This window comes from Platalea leucorodia (assembly GCF_965183815.1).
Source record: "Platalea leucorodia genome assembly, chromosome: 5".
Lineage (NCBI taxonomy): Eukaryota > Metazoa > Chordata > Aves > Pelecaniformes > Threskiornithidae > Platalea > Platalea leucorodia.
This window is the reverse complement of record NC_138827.1, coordinates 10,845,661-10,863,259: the sequence shown is the minus strand read 5'-3', so window position 1 is coordinate 10,863,259 and position 17,599 is coordinate 10,845,661. Positions and strand designations below refer to the sequence as shown.

The 17,599-nt window shown below is 38.6% G+C and overlaps 3 protein-coding genes across 7 annotated transcripts in view; 2 read left to right on the top strand and 1 right to left on the bottom strand.

Annotated features, from left to right (window-relative positions):
- Positions 1-61: 61 nt before the first annotated feature.
- AIMP2 (aminoacyl tRNA synthetase complex interacting multifunctional protein 2) lies at positions 62-4,081 on the top strand. 5 transcript variants are annotated; one of them, XM_082314708.1, is made up of 4 exons: positions 62-80; positions 2,080-2,286; positions 2,822-3,053; positions 3,572-4,081. In XM_082314708.1, exons 2-4 carry the CDS (start codon positions 2,179-2,181, stop codon positions 3,955-3,957), a joined length of 726 nt encoding a protein of 241 aa, XP_082170834.1. In that variant the 5' UTR covers positions 62-80; positions 2,080-2,178; the 3' UTR covers positions 3,958-4,081. The 5 variants fall into 5 exon arrangements, with proteins under 5 accessions (XP_082170834.1, XP_082170831.1, XP_082170835.1 ...); XM_082314705.1 differs by lacking the exon at positions 62-80 and adding an exon at positions 95-302; XM_082314709.1 differs by lacking the exon at positions 62-80 and adding an exon at positions 483-715.
- Positions 4,082-4,411: 330 nt separating this feature from the next.
- The window catches only part of EIF2AK1 (eukaryotic translation initiation factor 2 alpha kinase 1), a gene marked incomplete at its 5' end in the record, with an annotated part of 19,142 nt that continues 5,954 nt past the window's right edge, over positions 4,412-17,599 (bottom strand). The window contains 10 exons of the mRNA XM_082313994.1: positions 4,412-4,549; positions 4,812-5,045; positions 5,430-5,509; positions 5,628-5,748; positions 11,063-11,169; positions 12,794-12,905; positions 13,853-14,222; positions 14,931-14,982; positions 16,595-16,712; positions 17,119-17,199. Of these exons, the coding sequence (XP_082170120.1) occupies positions 4,427-4,549; positions 4,812-5,045; positions 5,430-5,509; positions 5,628-5,748; positions 11,063-11,169; positions 12,794-12,905; positions 13,853-14,222; positions 14,931-14,982; positions 16,595-16,712; positions 17,119-17,199 (1,398 nt within the window). The 3' untranslated portion in view covers positions 4,412-4,426. The remainder of the gene's footprint in view (positions 4,550-4,811; positions 5,046-5,429; positions 5,510-5,627; positions 5,749-11,062; positions 11,170-12,793; positions 12,906-13,852; positions 14,223-14,930; positions 14,983-16,594; positions 16,713-17,118; positions 17,200-17,599) is intronic.
- Positions 9,237-10,010, top strand: ANKRD61 (ankyrin repeat domain 61; the record flags this gene model as incomplete). The annotated part of the gene is given in 4 exon segments (XM_082312071.1): positions 9,237-9,413; positions 9,415-9,783; positions 9,787-9,981; positions 9,984-10,010. Coding segments are annotated over 4 exon segments (768 nt in total).

Here is a 17,599-nt window from a genome sequence, read left to right as displayed (position 1 = left end):
ACGAATCGATGCCTCACGCTGGCCAGTAGCGAGAAGACGAGGAGGCGGTGCGGCAGCCGCCAGCACGCATTGGATCGCGGGTGAGTCAGTAAAGCGTCGGGCTCCCCCCTGGCCCAATGGGTGCAGCGGGCGGGCGGGCCCGGCGGCGAGCCGGGAGCGGGCACGCTGCGCGGGCGGGTGCCGCCATGCCCATGTACAAGGTGAGGCCCTTCCACGGGGCCGTCGGGGAGGTGCTGGCGGAGCGGCTGCCCGCCTGCATGTACCGCCTGCCCAACCTGCACCGCCGCCCCGCCTCGCCGCAGGTAGGAGCGAGGGAGCGGCGGGTGGGCCCGCCTGGCCGGCCGGAGCAAGGCCTACTCGGGCCGCGGCCCGGAGCGCTCGCCCCGGCGGCCTCGGCCGTGGGCAGCGGGCCGGCGCCTGGGGCCGCGCTGCCGCGGAGGCTGGCAGGCCCGCCTCCGGCCGCGCTGGGGGGGGGTGTTTGCTCCGGGCGGGGCGCGCTTTCGGGGGCTGGGGGAAGCCTCCGGCGCCGGGGAGCTCACGGGGGCCGGGCCGCCTTCACCGGCGGGAAGGGGGCGGTACCACGGGCGAGCGCTGGTTTCTCCTCGCTTCTCAGCGGCTCGTTCGAGGGCTAAATAAGCTCAGCTTTTCCGGGAGTTTCCTTGTGATATTTTCAAAGCCTTCGGCGATTCTCAGCTTGGCTTTCCTGGGCTCTCGTGTGCGTCGCTTTCTCAGTGTTTGTCTTTAAGCGTGGGGCCTGCGGAGCGCCCGGCCCAGCTGCGGCCCTGCCGGGCCCCGGGTGGGCGGCTGGGTCCCGGCAGGCCTCGTCCCTTCCTGCTGCATCACCGCGCTCTTGGCTCACGTCTGGTTCTTGTTCTGCTCTTGAGATAGGAACTAGCCAGCTACACACCCGCTAGTTCTAGTCCGTTACTTCTTTCTTAAACGCAGCAGAAATGCAGAATAGTACCTTGCATTAATCTAGTTGGCTTCAGCCTCTCTCCGGTGTCAGGCATGCTTTGAATTCTTCCAGGCTGCTTGTGGCCATTTTTAGCTTGACTCCATCAGCTCTTTTCAGTGCGTACCTGCTGTGCTGGTTGCTGGTGGAGATACCGCGTCGGTATCTGCCCCGAGTCTGCTCCAGACTCGGGGCAGAACTTCACAGGAATGCTTACTAAGATGCCCTCCCAGCGCAACAGCAAAGTGTTCAGTACCAGTCTCCTCTGAGGGTGGTTTTTATTTCACAGAATTGTGTACCAGCCAAATAATGGTCACGTAAGAGGTGTTTCCGTGTCTTGTCTTTGAGAATATTGTGTAAGTGGGGATCAAAATTTCACTTGGATACCTTGCTTGTTATCTCTCCATTAGACTGGAAGAAGGACGTGTGGTCAATAGGTTGGGTTTCATTAATCCTTATTCAGGATGCTTAGAAACGGGTTATCTATATAAAGATTTTTCTTTAATGTTATTCTAAGCTTGTAGACTTAAAACCTCCCACGGGAATATATTTTTAATCTTTTTAAAAGAGGTAAGACAAGAGACTTGTAAGATAATTGATACAGCAAAAAGATGCATTGGGATTAACGTGTAACAAAGCCTATGGCCTTTTTTTCTCTATAGTTTACATTCTCTGAAACAAAGAATGACTACAAAGATACACCATCCATCTAAACCTGCAGGCTTTTTTAACTTTTATTAAAACTACCTGAATTGTCAGAAAGTTTCCTTGTTCGGCAGCCTCAACACAAACTCTGGCAGTCTTTCAGGTTTTAATTCACCACTTCACTGCCAACTTTAAGTTTCTCGTCCTATTTTTACCACGTTATGGAGTTTGCTGTAGCTAGTGGTTTAAAAAAATACATTAAGCAGGAAGATTTCAGTCATTTTATTAAATAACCAATCTCTCACCACATTCAGACAAAAGAAAGAGACGACTCATAGACATAAGACCATGACATTCCATGATGTTCCACTTATTTGAATGTGTTTAAAGTTTTTCAAAACTTACTGTCAAGTGAGCTGTGGACTATTTTGACGCTGAGCTGAGTGAACAGGTATGTGACCTTGTTTTTTCCTCTCCCGTAGGAAGAGGTTGACCCGTCACTTCAAGCACTTGAATCCCGCCAGGAAGAGATTCTAAAACGCTTGTATGAACTGAAGAGCGCTGTCGATGGTCTCTCAAAGATGATACAAACCCCAGATGCTGACTTTGATGTAACTAATATCATTCAAACTGATGAATGTTCTCCTTTGACAACAAATGGAGCAGATTTAGATTTGATGCTTGGAAAGGTAAGTTTAGTTGAGCATAAATACTGATAGATACTTTCTGTGCTCTCAGATTTTCAGGGTTGGAAGGGTGGCAGTAAAACCTGGGACACTCAGAACTCAATATACAAGTCTTATATTCTTAGAAATAACCTACAACTACCATTTCATTTTGGGCATCCAGATTATAGATACAAACATTTATAAATACTGAATCCTACATATTCTCATTTTGATACAAGTCCAAGCTAGAATGGTTAATTTTGAAATTATGACAGTTGGTTTCTTGTTTGTTACTAACTGGAAATGTTAACTTTGGCTTCAGACTGGACTAGAATTTACCTCAGTCATGTTCTTGAACTATATTACTGTTGAGGAAGGAAGATGCATAAATGTTTAAACAAGTTTTAAAAGTCCAAACTTGAATGATTTGAAGATCATTAGAAATTCAGATATACACGTGTGGCTATTTGCATTTTGGTTTCAAATGAAAACTCCACTACTACAAAGTCTGGTCTGGAATGTGTCTTATCTGCTGAATGTCTAACTTTCCATTCAGGATTACGGTGCCCTGAAAGATATCGTCATCAATGCAAATCCTTCTCTGCCTCCGCTGTCATTATTAGTACTACACAGTCTGCTTTGTGAACGCTATAAAATATTATCAGCTGTTCACACACATTCATCGGTGAAAAGTGTGCCAGAAAACCTCTTGAAATGCTTTGGAGAGCAGACTAAGAAGCAACCACGTCACGAATATCAGTTGGGCTTTACTCTTATTTGGAAGGATGGTAAGAAGTTATCTTGTAGATCAATATTTTACAATAGGTGAGAAAATTAAACTTGTGCTTTAAAACCTTAACAACAGATGCTTTGGTGTCTTTGTGCTGACGCGCGACGGATATGTACTGCAGATAATATTTTTCCTCTTTTTATAGCTGTGAACAATGATGGGGACAGAGGAGGAAGATTCTTTTCTGTCGTTATTGCTATTAAAATACACGTGGCATTTACATGGTTGGTTGTACCCACGGGATTTTTTTATAGAAGTGTTTTTCAGTTTCTACAAATAAGTTAGCTAGAATAGAAATTAGGTGGGAGATTGGGCTGAAGTTTGCAAAAAGTGATCTTTTTATCCCAGGTTCTTGCCTTAGTTTAAGTATTTAGATGAAGAAAACTGAAAATTATTCATCAGGTTAATGATGTTAACAGTGTTGCTGGCATCACAAATAAAATACATGCTAGAATTACCATTACATTTAACTTCTGTACCATGTGGTATTCACTTTTTTTCTTTTCTTAATTTCAGTTCCAAAACCTCAGATGAAGTTTAGCATTCAAACAATGTGCCCTATTGAAGGAGAGGGGAACATCGCTAGATTTCTTTTTTCCCTGTTTGGCCAGAAGTACAACGCAGTTAATTCAACTCTGATTGACAGCTGGGTTGATACAGCCATCTTCCAGCTAAAAGAAGGCAGCAGTAAGGAAAAAGGAGCAGTCTTGCGCTCTATGAATGCTGCCCTAGGCAAGACATCGTGGTTGGTGGGAAACGAACTCACCGTAGCAGACATTGTTGCGTGGTGTGCGCTTCAGCAGACAGGTAGTGCAAATGCCGCCCCAGCCAACGTGCAAAAATGGATGAAGTCGTGTGAGAACTTGGCACCTTTCACCTCTGTTATGAAGCTGCTGAAGTAAACCTGTACACTTCGTAGCGGTGTAATTTTAATCTTACTCCGCCTCATGCCTTGAGTCCTTTCTGAGATGTATTCAAGAACTACAGTTGGACAGAACTCCAAAATCAATAAAAACATTACAGCTACCTTTTGGGTGTGACCTTGCTTTTTTGTAACTCATGCATAACATATGTGTGTGTTGAATGATTATAAGGTATCTAAAGTAGTTCTGTGTAAATACAAGCTCCACTTTTAATTTTTCCTTGTGTTTTTCCCTGTAACCCAAATGCTTATTTACACAAGCTAAATTGTACTGAGGCTAAGTGCAACATAAATCCTTTCTGTTGACTGGAGACCTCTGAACTAAGACAAAAAGATGAATACCTTTAAAGAACAGACAGGAAAATATAATGCATTGAAATATTTTTATGTAAAAAAAAGAAACGTTTTATATAAACTTGGCATACAATAGAGGTTAAGTACAGAAAGAACTAAACAGGAGAACCTAGTCTCATATGTTCATCTTGTTCTTCAGAAAGCAGTCTTATTCTCTGTCTCAGTTTCTCTATTTCTTCCTCTTGCTGTCTCACCTTCTGTTGTAGGTGAGAAATAACCTGAAAATGAGAGTCAGTTTACTCCATTTATAGACAGGCAAAGATAAAGCCTTATTAACCTATTTGAACTGTGTTTGCAGTCCACTACAGACACGTTCTGCAGCACCACAGCTGTTCTGCGTATTTGGTAGTACAACTTAATCCGCAAAGAAAAACGTGTGGTAAGGAAGGGGAAAATGACAAAAAGATTCTGCAGAGCTGATGAAAAGCTTCAAAAGCTTTTCTGACCTATAAAAATAGGCATAATATTGGCATAACTTACATGTTCTGTGCTGTGAAATAGTTCACTTTCACGAAGCTGAGCAGCAGTTGGTCTTTCTGTAGATCTCTGACTGGTCAGGAGTTTAACGTACTTGGCTTGAATAGGCCATTTTTTGTAGAAAGTGTGAGGAATTTGGCCATTCCTTAAATGTGTAAGAACTTGGGTTCTTTCCATTTCTGTTCCAAACGGTTGGAAGAGTTCTAGCAGGATAACACCCATGCTGTACATGTCTGACTGGTAATGGGGTGAAGAAAAAGTTCTGGGATAACTGGTATTTTAATTGCTTAGTAGATTTCTTTTTCTCATTAAAAATTCACAATATGAAAAAGTTTCACAACAATGAAGTTTCATGATGCTATGAAAAGTATCATGACACTACTGAAGGAACAAATTCAGTTGTATATAGATTCCTCAAGATGATCTTAGAAACGCAAATAATTTTTTACATTAGTAGCAAACTAGAAAGCAAAGTTGAAATCCGTATTTCAACAAAACCATTAGGAGTAACAGTAGGAGAAATATTTATGTATTTACCAAATATTATGGATTTACCTACTGAAAGGCTTGTTTTATTCCTATTATCAATCATGTGTTAATAGAAAAAAAAATACTCCCTACCTTGAAATCATAGTGAGATCCCTGCAGTTGTTCTGGTGAGGCATAGAGGCAAGTTCCCACGCCTGAAGTATGCGTCAGTCCTTTAAAAAGGCAATTTAGACTTACTCAGCTAGTGTTACATTGTTACCATTTCACTTCAGAATTTAATATTTAATGGTTTTAAGATCATAGAAACCCCACTAAGCTTTTTTCTCTTACCATTTATCCTTTCTGTGTTAAACCACTGGTCTGCATCATCCCAAAGAAGGTCTTTGCAGGCTAATCCAAAGTCTCCTATTTTTACATGATGATCTGATCCATGTAGAAAGATATTTCTGGGCTACAAAACAAGACAGTATAAAATCTAAAATATACCTATATAAAGAATTATGAAATTTCAGCTGTTTCAAAGTCTATAAAATCCAGTGTTTCACAGGTATAAGATAATAATTATTTAACACTCATTAGTGAGAGAGAAAAAAATAGTCATATGAAGGACCTAGAAAAAAGGAAGAAAAGCAAAACAGGAAAAACAAAGATTTAGTGGAAAGATAAAATACTTTTTTTTTCAGCAGAAAATGGGACATTTGCAGAACAGTAATGTTAACAGGAACATGCAAGAGCAGACAGCAAATTAGACCAACTGATGTAGCAGGAAGGAGGACTAAATATCATCTTTGGGCTAAACATAAAGTAAAACAAAATATACTTTTCTATATGATAAGCACAGCTGCAACGTGCTACTTGGCTCTGGGAAGTTGCTATGAAAAAAACCAAAATTATGAGAGACTTGAGTAGAGAGCACTGACTGGAAAAACTGAAATAGTTTTACCCATATATTTTGGCTTTAGGACCACTAAGGAGGAGAAATGCTAGCATTACGTATTGAGAAAAAAAGACATACTTGCCAGATAAAAGAAAATGTAATATGAAATTAGAGGTTTTACTTAGACTATATCACAAGGTTTCTGAGCTTAGGTACATTTGGATGAGAAGTAAAAGCACTATTGCTTAGTACAGGGTTTTTTTCTACTAAAGAGTAATTAGCACTAGCAAGAAAGCCAAGGCAACCAAAGCCTTTTTTTTCATTCTTAGACTGAATAATGTGGTAACTTCAAAGCTATTCTAGAACCAGACATCCTGCAACATCTCAAAGAACGACACTGTTCAAGTGCCAGATTCCAAATCTTCTATTTCTGATTACGGATTTTCATTACAAAAATTACAATTCCCTTGCCTATGAGTAACATAACCAAAGGAGGTTATGTGGGCAGAAGAAACAAAATTCACACCATGAAGAGCTATATGAAGTCTAATGGAAGATGGCAGTAGCACTGCTAAAGCTTCAGTAGCTGATCATCCCGTCAGTGAAACATGAGTGCTTGGCAGGACCCTTACACCTCATAGACCTGCTCTCCTTCCAGGTAACCATTTGATCAGGATTGTCATTTGTGATTAAAAATACTTTTAGATTAAGAAATCTTACATTTTTTAAAAAATTAACAAAAGAGGGAAGTTCCCCACAGAGATAACTAGTTTAAAGACATAAAAGAAAGGATAGGGATAAATGGTCAGCTTTCACAGTGAAGGGTATCATCAACTGATTCTTGTATGAATATGTGCTGAGAACTATGCTGAGCAACGTAAATGGTAGGAAAGGGAGGGTGACTGGCGAGATGACAAAGTTTGCTGGCAGTACTACATTATTCAGAGAAATCAAGGTGAGGTCTGAATGCAAAGAACTGTGGAAGAGTCTTGCAGGAATTATAATGACAAAAGGAATTCAGTGCAAATAAACATGAAAATGTTAATGAAGGGAAAAACAATCCCGATTTTAACTATGTAACAACTGCCTGAGTTGACTGTTATGGTTTAAGCATGGTAACAGGCAGTTCTAAAAATGCTCAATAGCAGTCCATAAACCAAATTGGACATTACCAACTGGCGGGGGAAAGGGAGGTAAAGAAGAAAACATTGTGATACCATATGAATTAATACACTGCCATCTTCAGCACCGTCTGCAGTTCTGAGTCTCCTATCTCAAAAAGCACGTAAGAAAACTGGAAAATTGTGCATAGATGGGTGACATGAATGCTGAAAATTTGGAATGGCTTCTATTCAAGGAATCACTAAATATAAAACAGAAGACAAACCGTTAAGTTTAAAACATATCTATTAAATCACACGTGGAATGGGAAAAGTGAGTATGAGATTCAGTATTTCTTCCAATAAATGAAATAGGTGATGTCAAATTAAATTATTGGTGGCAACTCAAAACTCAGGCCATTCATCTGCACTCATAGCACAGTTGAACTCTGTGGAGACATTGCTGCAGGATGGCTAATTAACACTCACATGAGTTAAATATCCATAAATGGCTATTAAGATGCTACATATAGTTCAAGCAATCATATAAATTTGTTTCCCCCAAATGACAGTATACCTGACTTAATACAACATATGACGGAATCACATCTATTGATAATTTTCAATGTGAATTTTGTTTTACTCAATATAAACAGAAACCATAATCAGAAGTAGTATCTCTTGATTCAGACACACAACACTAATCATTGTTGAATATACTTCTTATGCTGCAAACAGCCCTGCAGACAGGGACTTGGGGACACTGGTGGATGAAAAATTAGGTACGAGCTGGCAATGTGCACTTGCAGCCCAGAAAGCCAATTGTCTCCTGGGCGAGCGTGGCCAGCAGGTTGAGGGAGGAGCTTCTCCCCTCTACTCCACTCTCATGAGACCCCACCTGGAGCACTGTGTCCAGCTCTGGAGCCCTCAGCACAGAAAGACATGGACCTGTTGGAGCGAGTCCAGAGGAGAGCCACGAAAATGATCAGAGGTACAGAATACCTCTGCTATGAAGACAGGCTGAGAGAGCTGGGGTTTTTCAGCCTAGAAAACAGAAGGCTCCAGGGAGACCTTACTGTGGCCTTTCAATATATAATGGGGGCTTATAAAAAAAGACAGAGAGAGACTTTTTACCAGGGGCAGTAGTGACAGGACAAGGGGCAATAGTTTTAAACTAAAAGAGGGTAGATTTGGATTGGATATAAAGATGATATTTTTTTACAGTGATGGTAGTGAGACACTGACTGGCACAGGTTGCCCGGAGAGGTGGTAGATGCCCCATCCCTGGAAACAGTCAAGGTCAGGTTGGATGGGGCTCTGAGCAACCTGATCTAGTTCAAGATGTCAGAGGGGTTGGACTAGATGATGTATAATGGTCCCTTCCAACTCAAACCATTCTATGATTTTATAATCTAGAGGCCCAAGCACTGCCAGATGATGTCTGTATGTACAGATGAGTTGGAACTTCTGCTTGATTACACTTCTTCTGTGAGCTTCACTGGCCTGAAGCTGAACTATGATGACTCATTTCTCCTGCTATAAAACTAGGAAATAGAGGAACTGAAGGCATAACACCATCTTATGTACTCCTGCTGGGCACAAAGAAGCTGTGGTTAACAAATATAAGTTAATGACCAAGCTTCTGTTAGGTCATGGAACTCAAAATTTGTTCTGCCAACTGAAGTTTTGGGACCTGTTACTATGTTATGCCCTACCAGTCTAGAAGTTTTAGTCTAAGTAATTTTATCTTAATAAAAAGAAATTAAATTAAAACAATGTTTTATGTTACAGAAATAAGAAGAGGCTACATAGCACTTCAACTTCTCCTACTAAATTTGCCTAGTACTTACAGCTGGGACATCCATTTCAGACAAATTTCAGAGAAATCAACCAACTTCACAGCATAATACAGAAAAGTGTCTCTCTATCTTGCAAAATGTAAAACATCAGATAAATCCTGAAATGAGTAATTACAAATATGACGGTCTTCTACATTTAGGCCAACAGTCTGATGATGCCCTTCTACCTATATCCATTCTTTTTGAGTATTATCTTAACTTAAAGGACACCAACAAGTCTGGCTGGACACCTCTTCATGTAGCTGCATGGTCATCACTAAATGCAGAGGTAACAGCAACTTTTAATCACCTCTGGAGCAAACATTAACTTTGGCAGTCCAACTTGTAGAAGAACTGCCCTTCCTGTTGCAGTGTGCACAGCATCATCTAAAGCGAGCAGAATTTTAGGTGTCAACACAGACTGCATCCATTTACTATTAAGTAATGGAGCCAACGTAAATACCCAAGATCATGAAGGACAAACAGCTATTCATGAGGCCTGCTCAGGTGGCAGAAAGGAAATAGTTGATCTCCTGTTAGAGTACAAAGCAGACGTGAACAGTTTAACAAGAGATGGGCAATCTCCACTCTTTTCATTTCTTCAACGCAGATCAAATTTAAAAGATACAGCACTGTTGAACAAGTTGCTAGGCTTCTCGTATCCACTGAAGTGAAGAGATAATCAAGGACACCCACCTACTGGACTCCTGTTTTCAGAATTTCAAATGCTGAAAGACTTTCTTATAACATTATCACAGAAATTACTGTCTCTGCAAGGTATCTGCAAAATCACCATTAGAAGAATATATGGTGAAAACAACGAGCACTGGCTCAAAAACAGGCTCCCAGTAACTGTGTGGAATTCTTTATTATAAACTACCAGGACTTCAGACAATAAGGCCACGATGATGCTAAACAGGAAAGCAAACTGAAAAACCGTTGACCCTGAAACAGTCGGCAGAAAAATTAAAATTAACCCAGAACAAAGACTGTATGTTTTCAAGTAGTTCCAAGTTTCCACATGTGGAGTTTTAGTAATCAAGACAATTTTTACACTAATTTCCTCATATAGCTACTGCATCAGATGCAGAGAACCTCTGTAGGAAGCAGACAGGAAAATACACGTTCACTTCCTTGCTATTCAAGTCGATCAGTTTAACGGGGGGGGGAGGGGGGGGGGGAGGGTGAGGGGAAGCAAGACATAGCTACCTATGCTTCACATTTAAGCCAGCCAGTAAGTCAAAACTATTCTTATGATTAGAGTTCCAAAAAACAACTTCACAGAAACATAAAAAGGGCATCCTATTCTAATCATTCAAAGCGTTATTTTTTTTTAAGTCTGCTCTTCGTTACTTTCAATAGGAATGAAAGCAAAACTTTTCGTTCAGTCACTAACATCACCTACAGTTTCAGTCCCTTAGAGGAGACAGCAACCATTTTGAAAGACAGCAATTATTTGCAACCAAGGGAATTTTTTTTTAAAAAAAGCAAGTAACTATAACTTGAACATATTTTCAAAAGCTAACTGATATGCTGTTAGCAAACTGAGGTGTAGTCAAGGGACTTTGCTTATTTTTATAATTACCTAAAAGAATTTTTTTTTAGGTAATTAGGTAATTTAGGTCCTACCCTGGTTAAGGGAAGACCAAGACAAAACAAAACCAATCTGGCCATCCCTGTTTAGGACAAGAAAATGGCTTCACAGAGGAGAAAATATTCCCAGAGCTTAATCATAACTCACTTGTAAGTCAAGGCAATTGAGTACTATGCTTATAGTAAAGAAAATATGGTACTGGTATAGAGGAGACAATGTATTTTTTCACATGTAACATAGCTAAATTCTTAAGAGCCCAGGTCATCTCAAATTTAACTATGAAGTTGCTTTCATTCTCCCATAATGTAAGGTATCTTTGTTGTCTTCAACCTCAAGTAATAATTCGATGAACTTACTTTAATGTCTCGATGCATCACTCCCATGCTGTGGATATAGCATACTCCTTCCAATAATTCTTGAAAAATTTTCATTGTCCAGCGGACATCGACAAGATGGTATGGACCTTAAAACAATTTAAACCCTAAATTATTTCAGCTAATTTTACTAAGTTATTTAAGTTTATGGTGGTATGTCTTGTTGAATTCTGTTTATTTACGATGTGGAAGAAATTTTTAACAGAATGAGCATAGTTTAAAAATGGAAATTCCCATGCTGCCCCTAAGACAATATTTTTGAAACAGCAAAAAGTCACTAACCTAAAAATTCCAAAAAAGAAACTTCAGGGGACACGAACATATGTCTGCCTGAAAAGACTCCTCCAAACCCTATTGGATAGTTATTTGATTATGAATTTAACAAACGCTTTACTTCCCTCTAAGTGCTGAATTAGAATGAAAAATACAGTTCCAGATAAAATCATACTAATTTACATAATGACATGTTTTCTGAATTGATTCGCACCCTTCCTTTTTGGATCTTAATCCTTCTGCTGTTGTGCTACCCTCTGAAATTCCCAAATCTCCTCTGGCTTTAGCTGTCCTAAATAAACTTACTATCTCATTGTTTTTACCATTTCCCACATTATTATTTTATTAAACTACATTTGTCTTCCTACTCTAATGACCCTAAGATGTCTGTTGCCACTTCAAACACCCACCACTTACTCCTACTTGGGTTTCTGGACCTTAATGTCTAACCTATGAGAGCATTCACCTTTCCTCTCCTGCCACCTGTGAAAATGTGTGAAAACGGTGTTTTGCAAGGTCAAATGCCCTAGTCCTTCTGTCATTCCCTGACCAGGAATGTCATCTTTTAACTTATGAAAGCTAAAAGACTATGATTACAGGAGAGATTAGTGGAAGTCAGCTGATAGTTAGCTGGTAAACCTGACTCTATGACTGAAGAGAACAACAGATTTATCTTAATAGTGATTAAAACTAAGATTAAACATTAATCATACAGTTTATGTGTTACAATCTGTTAAGCATATGCTTTTTTTATACAACCACCCCAGAGAAAGGAACATGTCTCTAATGCTTTAAGAGCATTAGACTTGTTTTTCCAAAGGTCAACAATTATTGAAGATGACTTGGCATCAGGGCGTGAGAACTCCTCTGGGCACTCAAGCAAAGTAAACGTTAGATTCTTTAGACCAATGACAAATTAGCCTGCGTAGGAGTTTTGATTGTTAAGAACAAACTTAAAAGCTTTTAAGTATGGTGTAACCTGTCTGGAACAAAAGATGTGTTTATATTTTCCACAGCAGATAAACTAGCCTGTGAAGGGCTCTATTTTGTAGCGGCAAGACGACTACCAAAGCAGAATTTCAATTATTTAAACAGCTTACTGAGAAAAAGCAGATTCTGTCAATAAAAAACTCTATTCCAAATAAGTAGTATCACCGAGGCACAGATCTCTCCAGGTAACAACTATGCCTCAGGCATACATTCATTCTTTTTTGAAGAGTTGTCTAAAACTCATGAACTTAAATCTCTTTTACCAACATCTATCATACAAAGATTCAATACTAGCTGCTATTAAGTGAATAAATAATCTAATGAAGAAAATCCATATTATAAGCTGCTGAAGTAAAACAAAAAATCAGGCAAGTGGACTTCCGATTAGGAAGAAAGAAATATTTGCTTTATAATGAATAAGTAAATTTTTACGACAGTGATGAATCTTACTGGAAGTTTCCTCTGTTCTCTCGTTGCACCTTTTATTACGGTCAACAATCCAATCCCACAAGGATATTTCACACAGTTGCATTTGTATATGAAGCATCAAACGATACTCCACCTAACAAAAAAATAATGGTCCATGACTTTGCCACTGTAATATGAACAGTATTTCCTTATTTTCTTTAAAGCTAACAAAACCAAAATTTGTTTATTAAACTAAAAAAAACAGTTAGATACCAAAATGACATCAAATACAGTATTACTAATCTACTGCATTCAAGAAGCAGAAGCAACAACGCTATCTAGTTTGGGTTTTTTTTTTTTTTTTTGCTTGTTCCTCAAATTTTAACAATTGTTATATGGTAAAAGCTAACAAGACAGCCAGCTACATACCTTAATATTCAAACTAGAGTTTAAAAGCTTCTAGACATACTGAACAGATGTTCATTCTGGCTTAAGAAAATAATGTAAATTAATATAAAATAGCAAAAAAAAATCAACCTCTTGATATGGAATTTTATGATTTATTAACATGAATATGTAACTTTGTACTCAGTTTCTGATAATGTACTACTTCATTTGATAGTCTGGACAACTCAAGCAAACACCTTTAAAATGTTGGACGTCTTGCAAGAGGAACTCTACTTCTCTCTTTTTCACATGTAATCCTCCACCGTATAGGCACCACAATACATACCTAGACACTTTAATCAATAATATCTGAATTAGCCATCATTACTGAATGCTGAAGATTTTCAAGTTTGATGATTTTTTTTTTATGCAGGAGTAGTACTTTTTATTCATGTAGGTACTTTGAAAGTACCCAAGATGACTAACACACAGAAACTTTCTTGTATTCTGAGTTTTGCCAGCTCCTCTGGTCAGCTTCCTTGTAATGGTGTTACACACTTAAGTAAAAATTGGCTGTATTTTTGGCTCTGATTGCAGTCATTTCATTTTTTAAAATTTATCAGTATAAATCGGTCCTCTGTCTACCAAGCTCTACTTTACAAACATCATTAAATTAGACAGCAGTTAATTATATTTAAAGAGAACTGTATTTACCTCAAACTCTCCACAGAGAGCTACATCATTCTTGGAGCATTCTTCAGTGCAGGACTTACTTCCAGTGCTAGCATCTTGATCCAGACTAGAATGAGGTCTCCATGCTGAATGATTTTTCACATCAGTTGATCTACTGCTAACACTACTTACAGAGTCTTCTGGTAATTCTATGGATAATTCACATTTATTTGGTTTCATACGCTCTTTACTATTGCTGTTTGTAAAATCATTCCTTACGTCCATATTGTGCACTGATTCACTACCCAGATTTCTAAGACGGGTACTGTCACAGGACTTCTCTTCTTGTGAAGTAAGGTCAGCAAAGATAATTGAACTACCACTTTCCACACTCTGAATGTGACAGCAATCACTGAAAATAATAAAGGGAGAGAAATCAAAATATGTACACAGTTTTATACCATCTATCTGTGATACACCATTCTGAAAACTTTTTTTTTTTTTTCCAACTGCAAACTGCATTCCAGAGTAAGAGTTCAGCTGCTTCCCTGTATAAAACTTTAGGGTTACATAATTGGCAGTGTAGGCTCCAGCCTAATACCTTTAATACCTTCCCCCAGCAGGGATTTCTGATGGCTGACCCAGACAGCTCATAGATACACACAGTCCTAGGTCACAGCATTCACCGGACAGAAATATGATGCATCTCCATTCCTTTCAACTTAGGAAGTTACACTCTATTTCTCATAGGACTCCCATCTCCTTATTGAAAGGGCTAATCAACACTTCTGAGGAACAGGTGGCCTCATCACTCTAATAAGAATCCACAGTACTAATCAGTGTTGCTGACTGGCACAGAACTTTTGAGATAAATTTGAAGCCCAGTATTACATTCAGGCACTCAGAAACTGAGAGATCCAAAGAAGGAAGAAGTATCCAGTAATATTCTTCAGCTTATGCAACAAGAAGAGAAACAATGACAAGGATAATTAAGACTTTTTTTGGTTATAATTTGGAAGCAAAAAGCACTTGTGCAATACATGCTGAATGATGTACTCTTTTTAAAGAAGCCTTATGTTAAAGCCAAATAAATGTTATCATTGAGATTTATAATACTTACTTGCTACTCTCTTGCTCCAAAGATAATGGCTGCAACTCCATTATTGTTTTATCTATTGGATGAAAAGATAAATATGGTATTTTACAAAACAAAACATGCATATACTTACCATAAATTAACATTTAAGCTACAGCATCTTACTGAATTTAACTTCATTACCCTGTAGATATCTTTTTCTCTATTTCTGCTGCTGCAAAAGGTGCTTGTTAGTCTACTAAGAAGCAACCCTAATATGTTTTTCATTTTTCTTTAAATGAAAAGAAAATACATGTTGTACGAGGTCACTCAAAGGGTTGTACTGGGCTCCCTTAGATATTCACCTAGATTTCACCTTCAAGAAGTTAGCCTGTTCATAATTAGGGCTTATAACGTATATGATAATACACAGTTAAAGAAGCAACTCCACAAGGCACCATCCTTTGCATCACCCTTCTGCTGTTTTGAAGACACTTGATATTTTGATTAATTTTCATTAAAATTGCATATTTATGTGAAAAAGCAGTTTGTTTTAGCACACAGAAGCAAATGCGAAACACCAATCTTGTAAGCCAAGGAAAACCATTAAGTACCACAGGACCTATCTACAGATCTAGTTATGTGCTTACATCATCACCATTAAATACCTGTGAAGTACTCCTAGCGCTAAAAAGTTGCATCCTTCAAGATTCTCTGTATCATCGGTTTAAAAGTCTCATCTGTTTTACTATACTATCAACTTCCTATGCATTATGCATTTTCTTTTGTGCTTATAGCTGACTGGGCATCAAGTCACTGACTTGGAAAGCAATAAAGTCATATAGAGCATAAGCAAACCTCCCACTAAGAGAGGATCAAAAGATTTAACTGCTAAAGGCATTCCAGAAAAGGACAAGAAAGAAAGGGACCCACGGATTAGGGTTACAAAGGGACCAAAGTGTGGGAAGAGCCAAGAACAGAGGAACTGAAGAGAAAAAAAGGGGGGCAGGGAAGAAGGTGTAAAATGAACATAAAAGTAGAAAATTCTCAACAGTTACAGACAGTAGCTGATACACAAAAAACCAGATTGCTCTGTTACTGCAGAACTATGAAATGCAATTCATCAAATTTAAAAACTCTGCCATGGAAAGCAAAATAAGAGGGAATCTTTTTTTTTTTTTTTTTGACACTAAAGTATTTATTTCCAGGTTCTTTCAGTTTTTCTAAAGTATTTTCCAGATAGGAAGAGAAGCATAGTGGGAGACTTATTCTAGATTTGCTACAACTCTGAGATTTCCAAACATGGTAGCAAATTTGTGGGTTTTTTTTCTCCTATTCATCACTTTTCCCCCAATACCTGAAGTGGCTCATTCCCCAGTATTCATTCTTCTTGTCAACCGACTACTTTTTGCATTTAAAGGTTTTCATTGTATTCCACTGAACCTCACACAACTTTAAAATTCTCCTCATATATTACCAGAAGTGAAGCTAATACTTTCACAGTTCCAAATTCATCATTAAGTAACAGATAAGTTAAGAGGCAAGAGATTGAAGTGCACAGAGGGACACAAAGACCTGGTGGTCACCTGTAGTTTGCTTTTTTTTTGGTTGTTTTAAGGACGGGAAAAAATAGTGATTTTATCAGAGAAGTAACACTCTCCTGCAAATAATAGTACAGAGGTTATAAGCAGGATGCAAGCAAGAATTACACAAGACGCTGTACTTTCCTTTCGGGCGTACTGTTTGAACTTGTTCCATCCAAGCAGTGTGATAGCCTACAATATTAGGATGCTGCAGCCCAGCCAGCACTTTAACTTCTCGTAGCACCTAAAAAGACCAAAAAGAAACAGTGTGACTGTCCTTTATTCTGAGTGGTTAGTAAGCCCAAAAGATAACAAAAAGTAACAGTTTCTGACAGAGAAAGAACAGGTAAAATTATTACAGTAAAGGAGAAAAATTGGAAACTTTAAAACAAATTATGATTTTCATAGTTGCAGAGATGATCAAATTCAAGTTAATAATATGATTCTTTTAATGGATTTAAATACCTTTCATTTACTTTTTTCTACTAGGTATTGACAGGGTCAAATCTTCAGAAACTCAGGATGCATAAAAAAACGTTATTAACATTTTTGATGTTTTGGGAAATATTAACTGCATTGCTAAATTAAATCACAATCAGCTAGAGCAGACAGGGAGTTAAAACAGAAATGAAACACAGGAAAAAGAATACCTTCATGCAATCTCTTCTTGTAGCCTTCTTAATGTTAATTTTTTTAATAGCATAGAACTGCCCATCTAACTTGTTTCTGACCTGAAAACAATTGCAATAGGACAAAACTAGATATTAGTGTGCTTAGATTAATGAATTATTAAATTCTTGACAACCAACTATTTTCTAAAAATTAATTTCTGCACTCCATTCCGATAATCTCTCACCCATATCAGAGAATGAAACTGGGATTAGGCCCCAGCTGTCTAAGATAAGGATACTCCACTTTTGCCTTCTTTCAGGACTGCGAACGTATAATCCAATCTTTGTGAAATCTATAGCTTTACAGCTATCTTTCCATCAATAAAAAGTGCTGATAGGCCCTGATAACTGCTTAAACAGGTTCTCAATAAATCTGTGAGACCACAGCTGTCATTTACATATGGCACAGACCACGTGGGGAACCTTAGGCTGGCCATACACTACAAGTATTTAACAGAAT

Bases quoted from the DNA above. Each gene is read 5' to 3' on its own strand.
- AIMP2 (XM_082314705.1), top strand. From the start codon at position 117: ATGGGTGCAGCGGGCGGGCGGGCCCGGCGGCGAGCCGGGAGCGGGCAC. The intron at 2,287-2,821 runs GTAAGTTTAGTT...CTTTCCATTCAG, and splicing joins TAGATTTGATGCTTGGAAAG to GATTACGGTGCCCTGAAAGA. The intron at 3,054-3,571 runs GTAAGAAGTTAT...TCTTAATTTCAG, and splicing joins TACTCTTATTTGGAAGGATG to TTCCAAAACCTCAGATGAAG.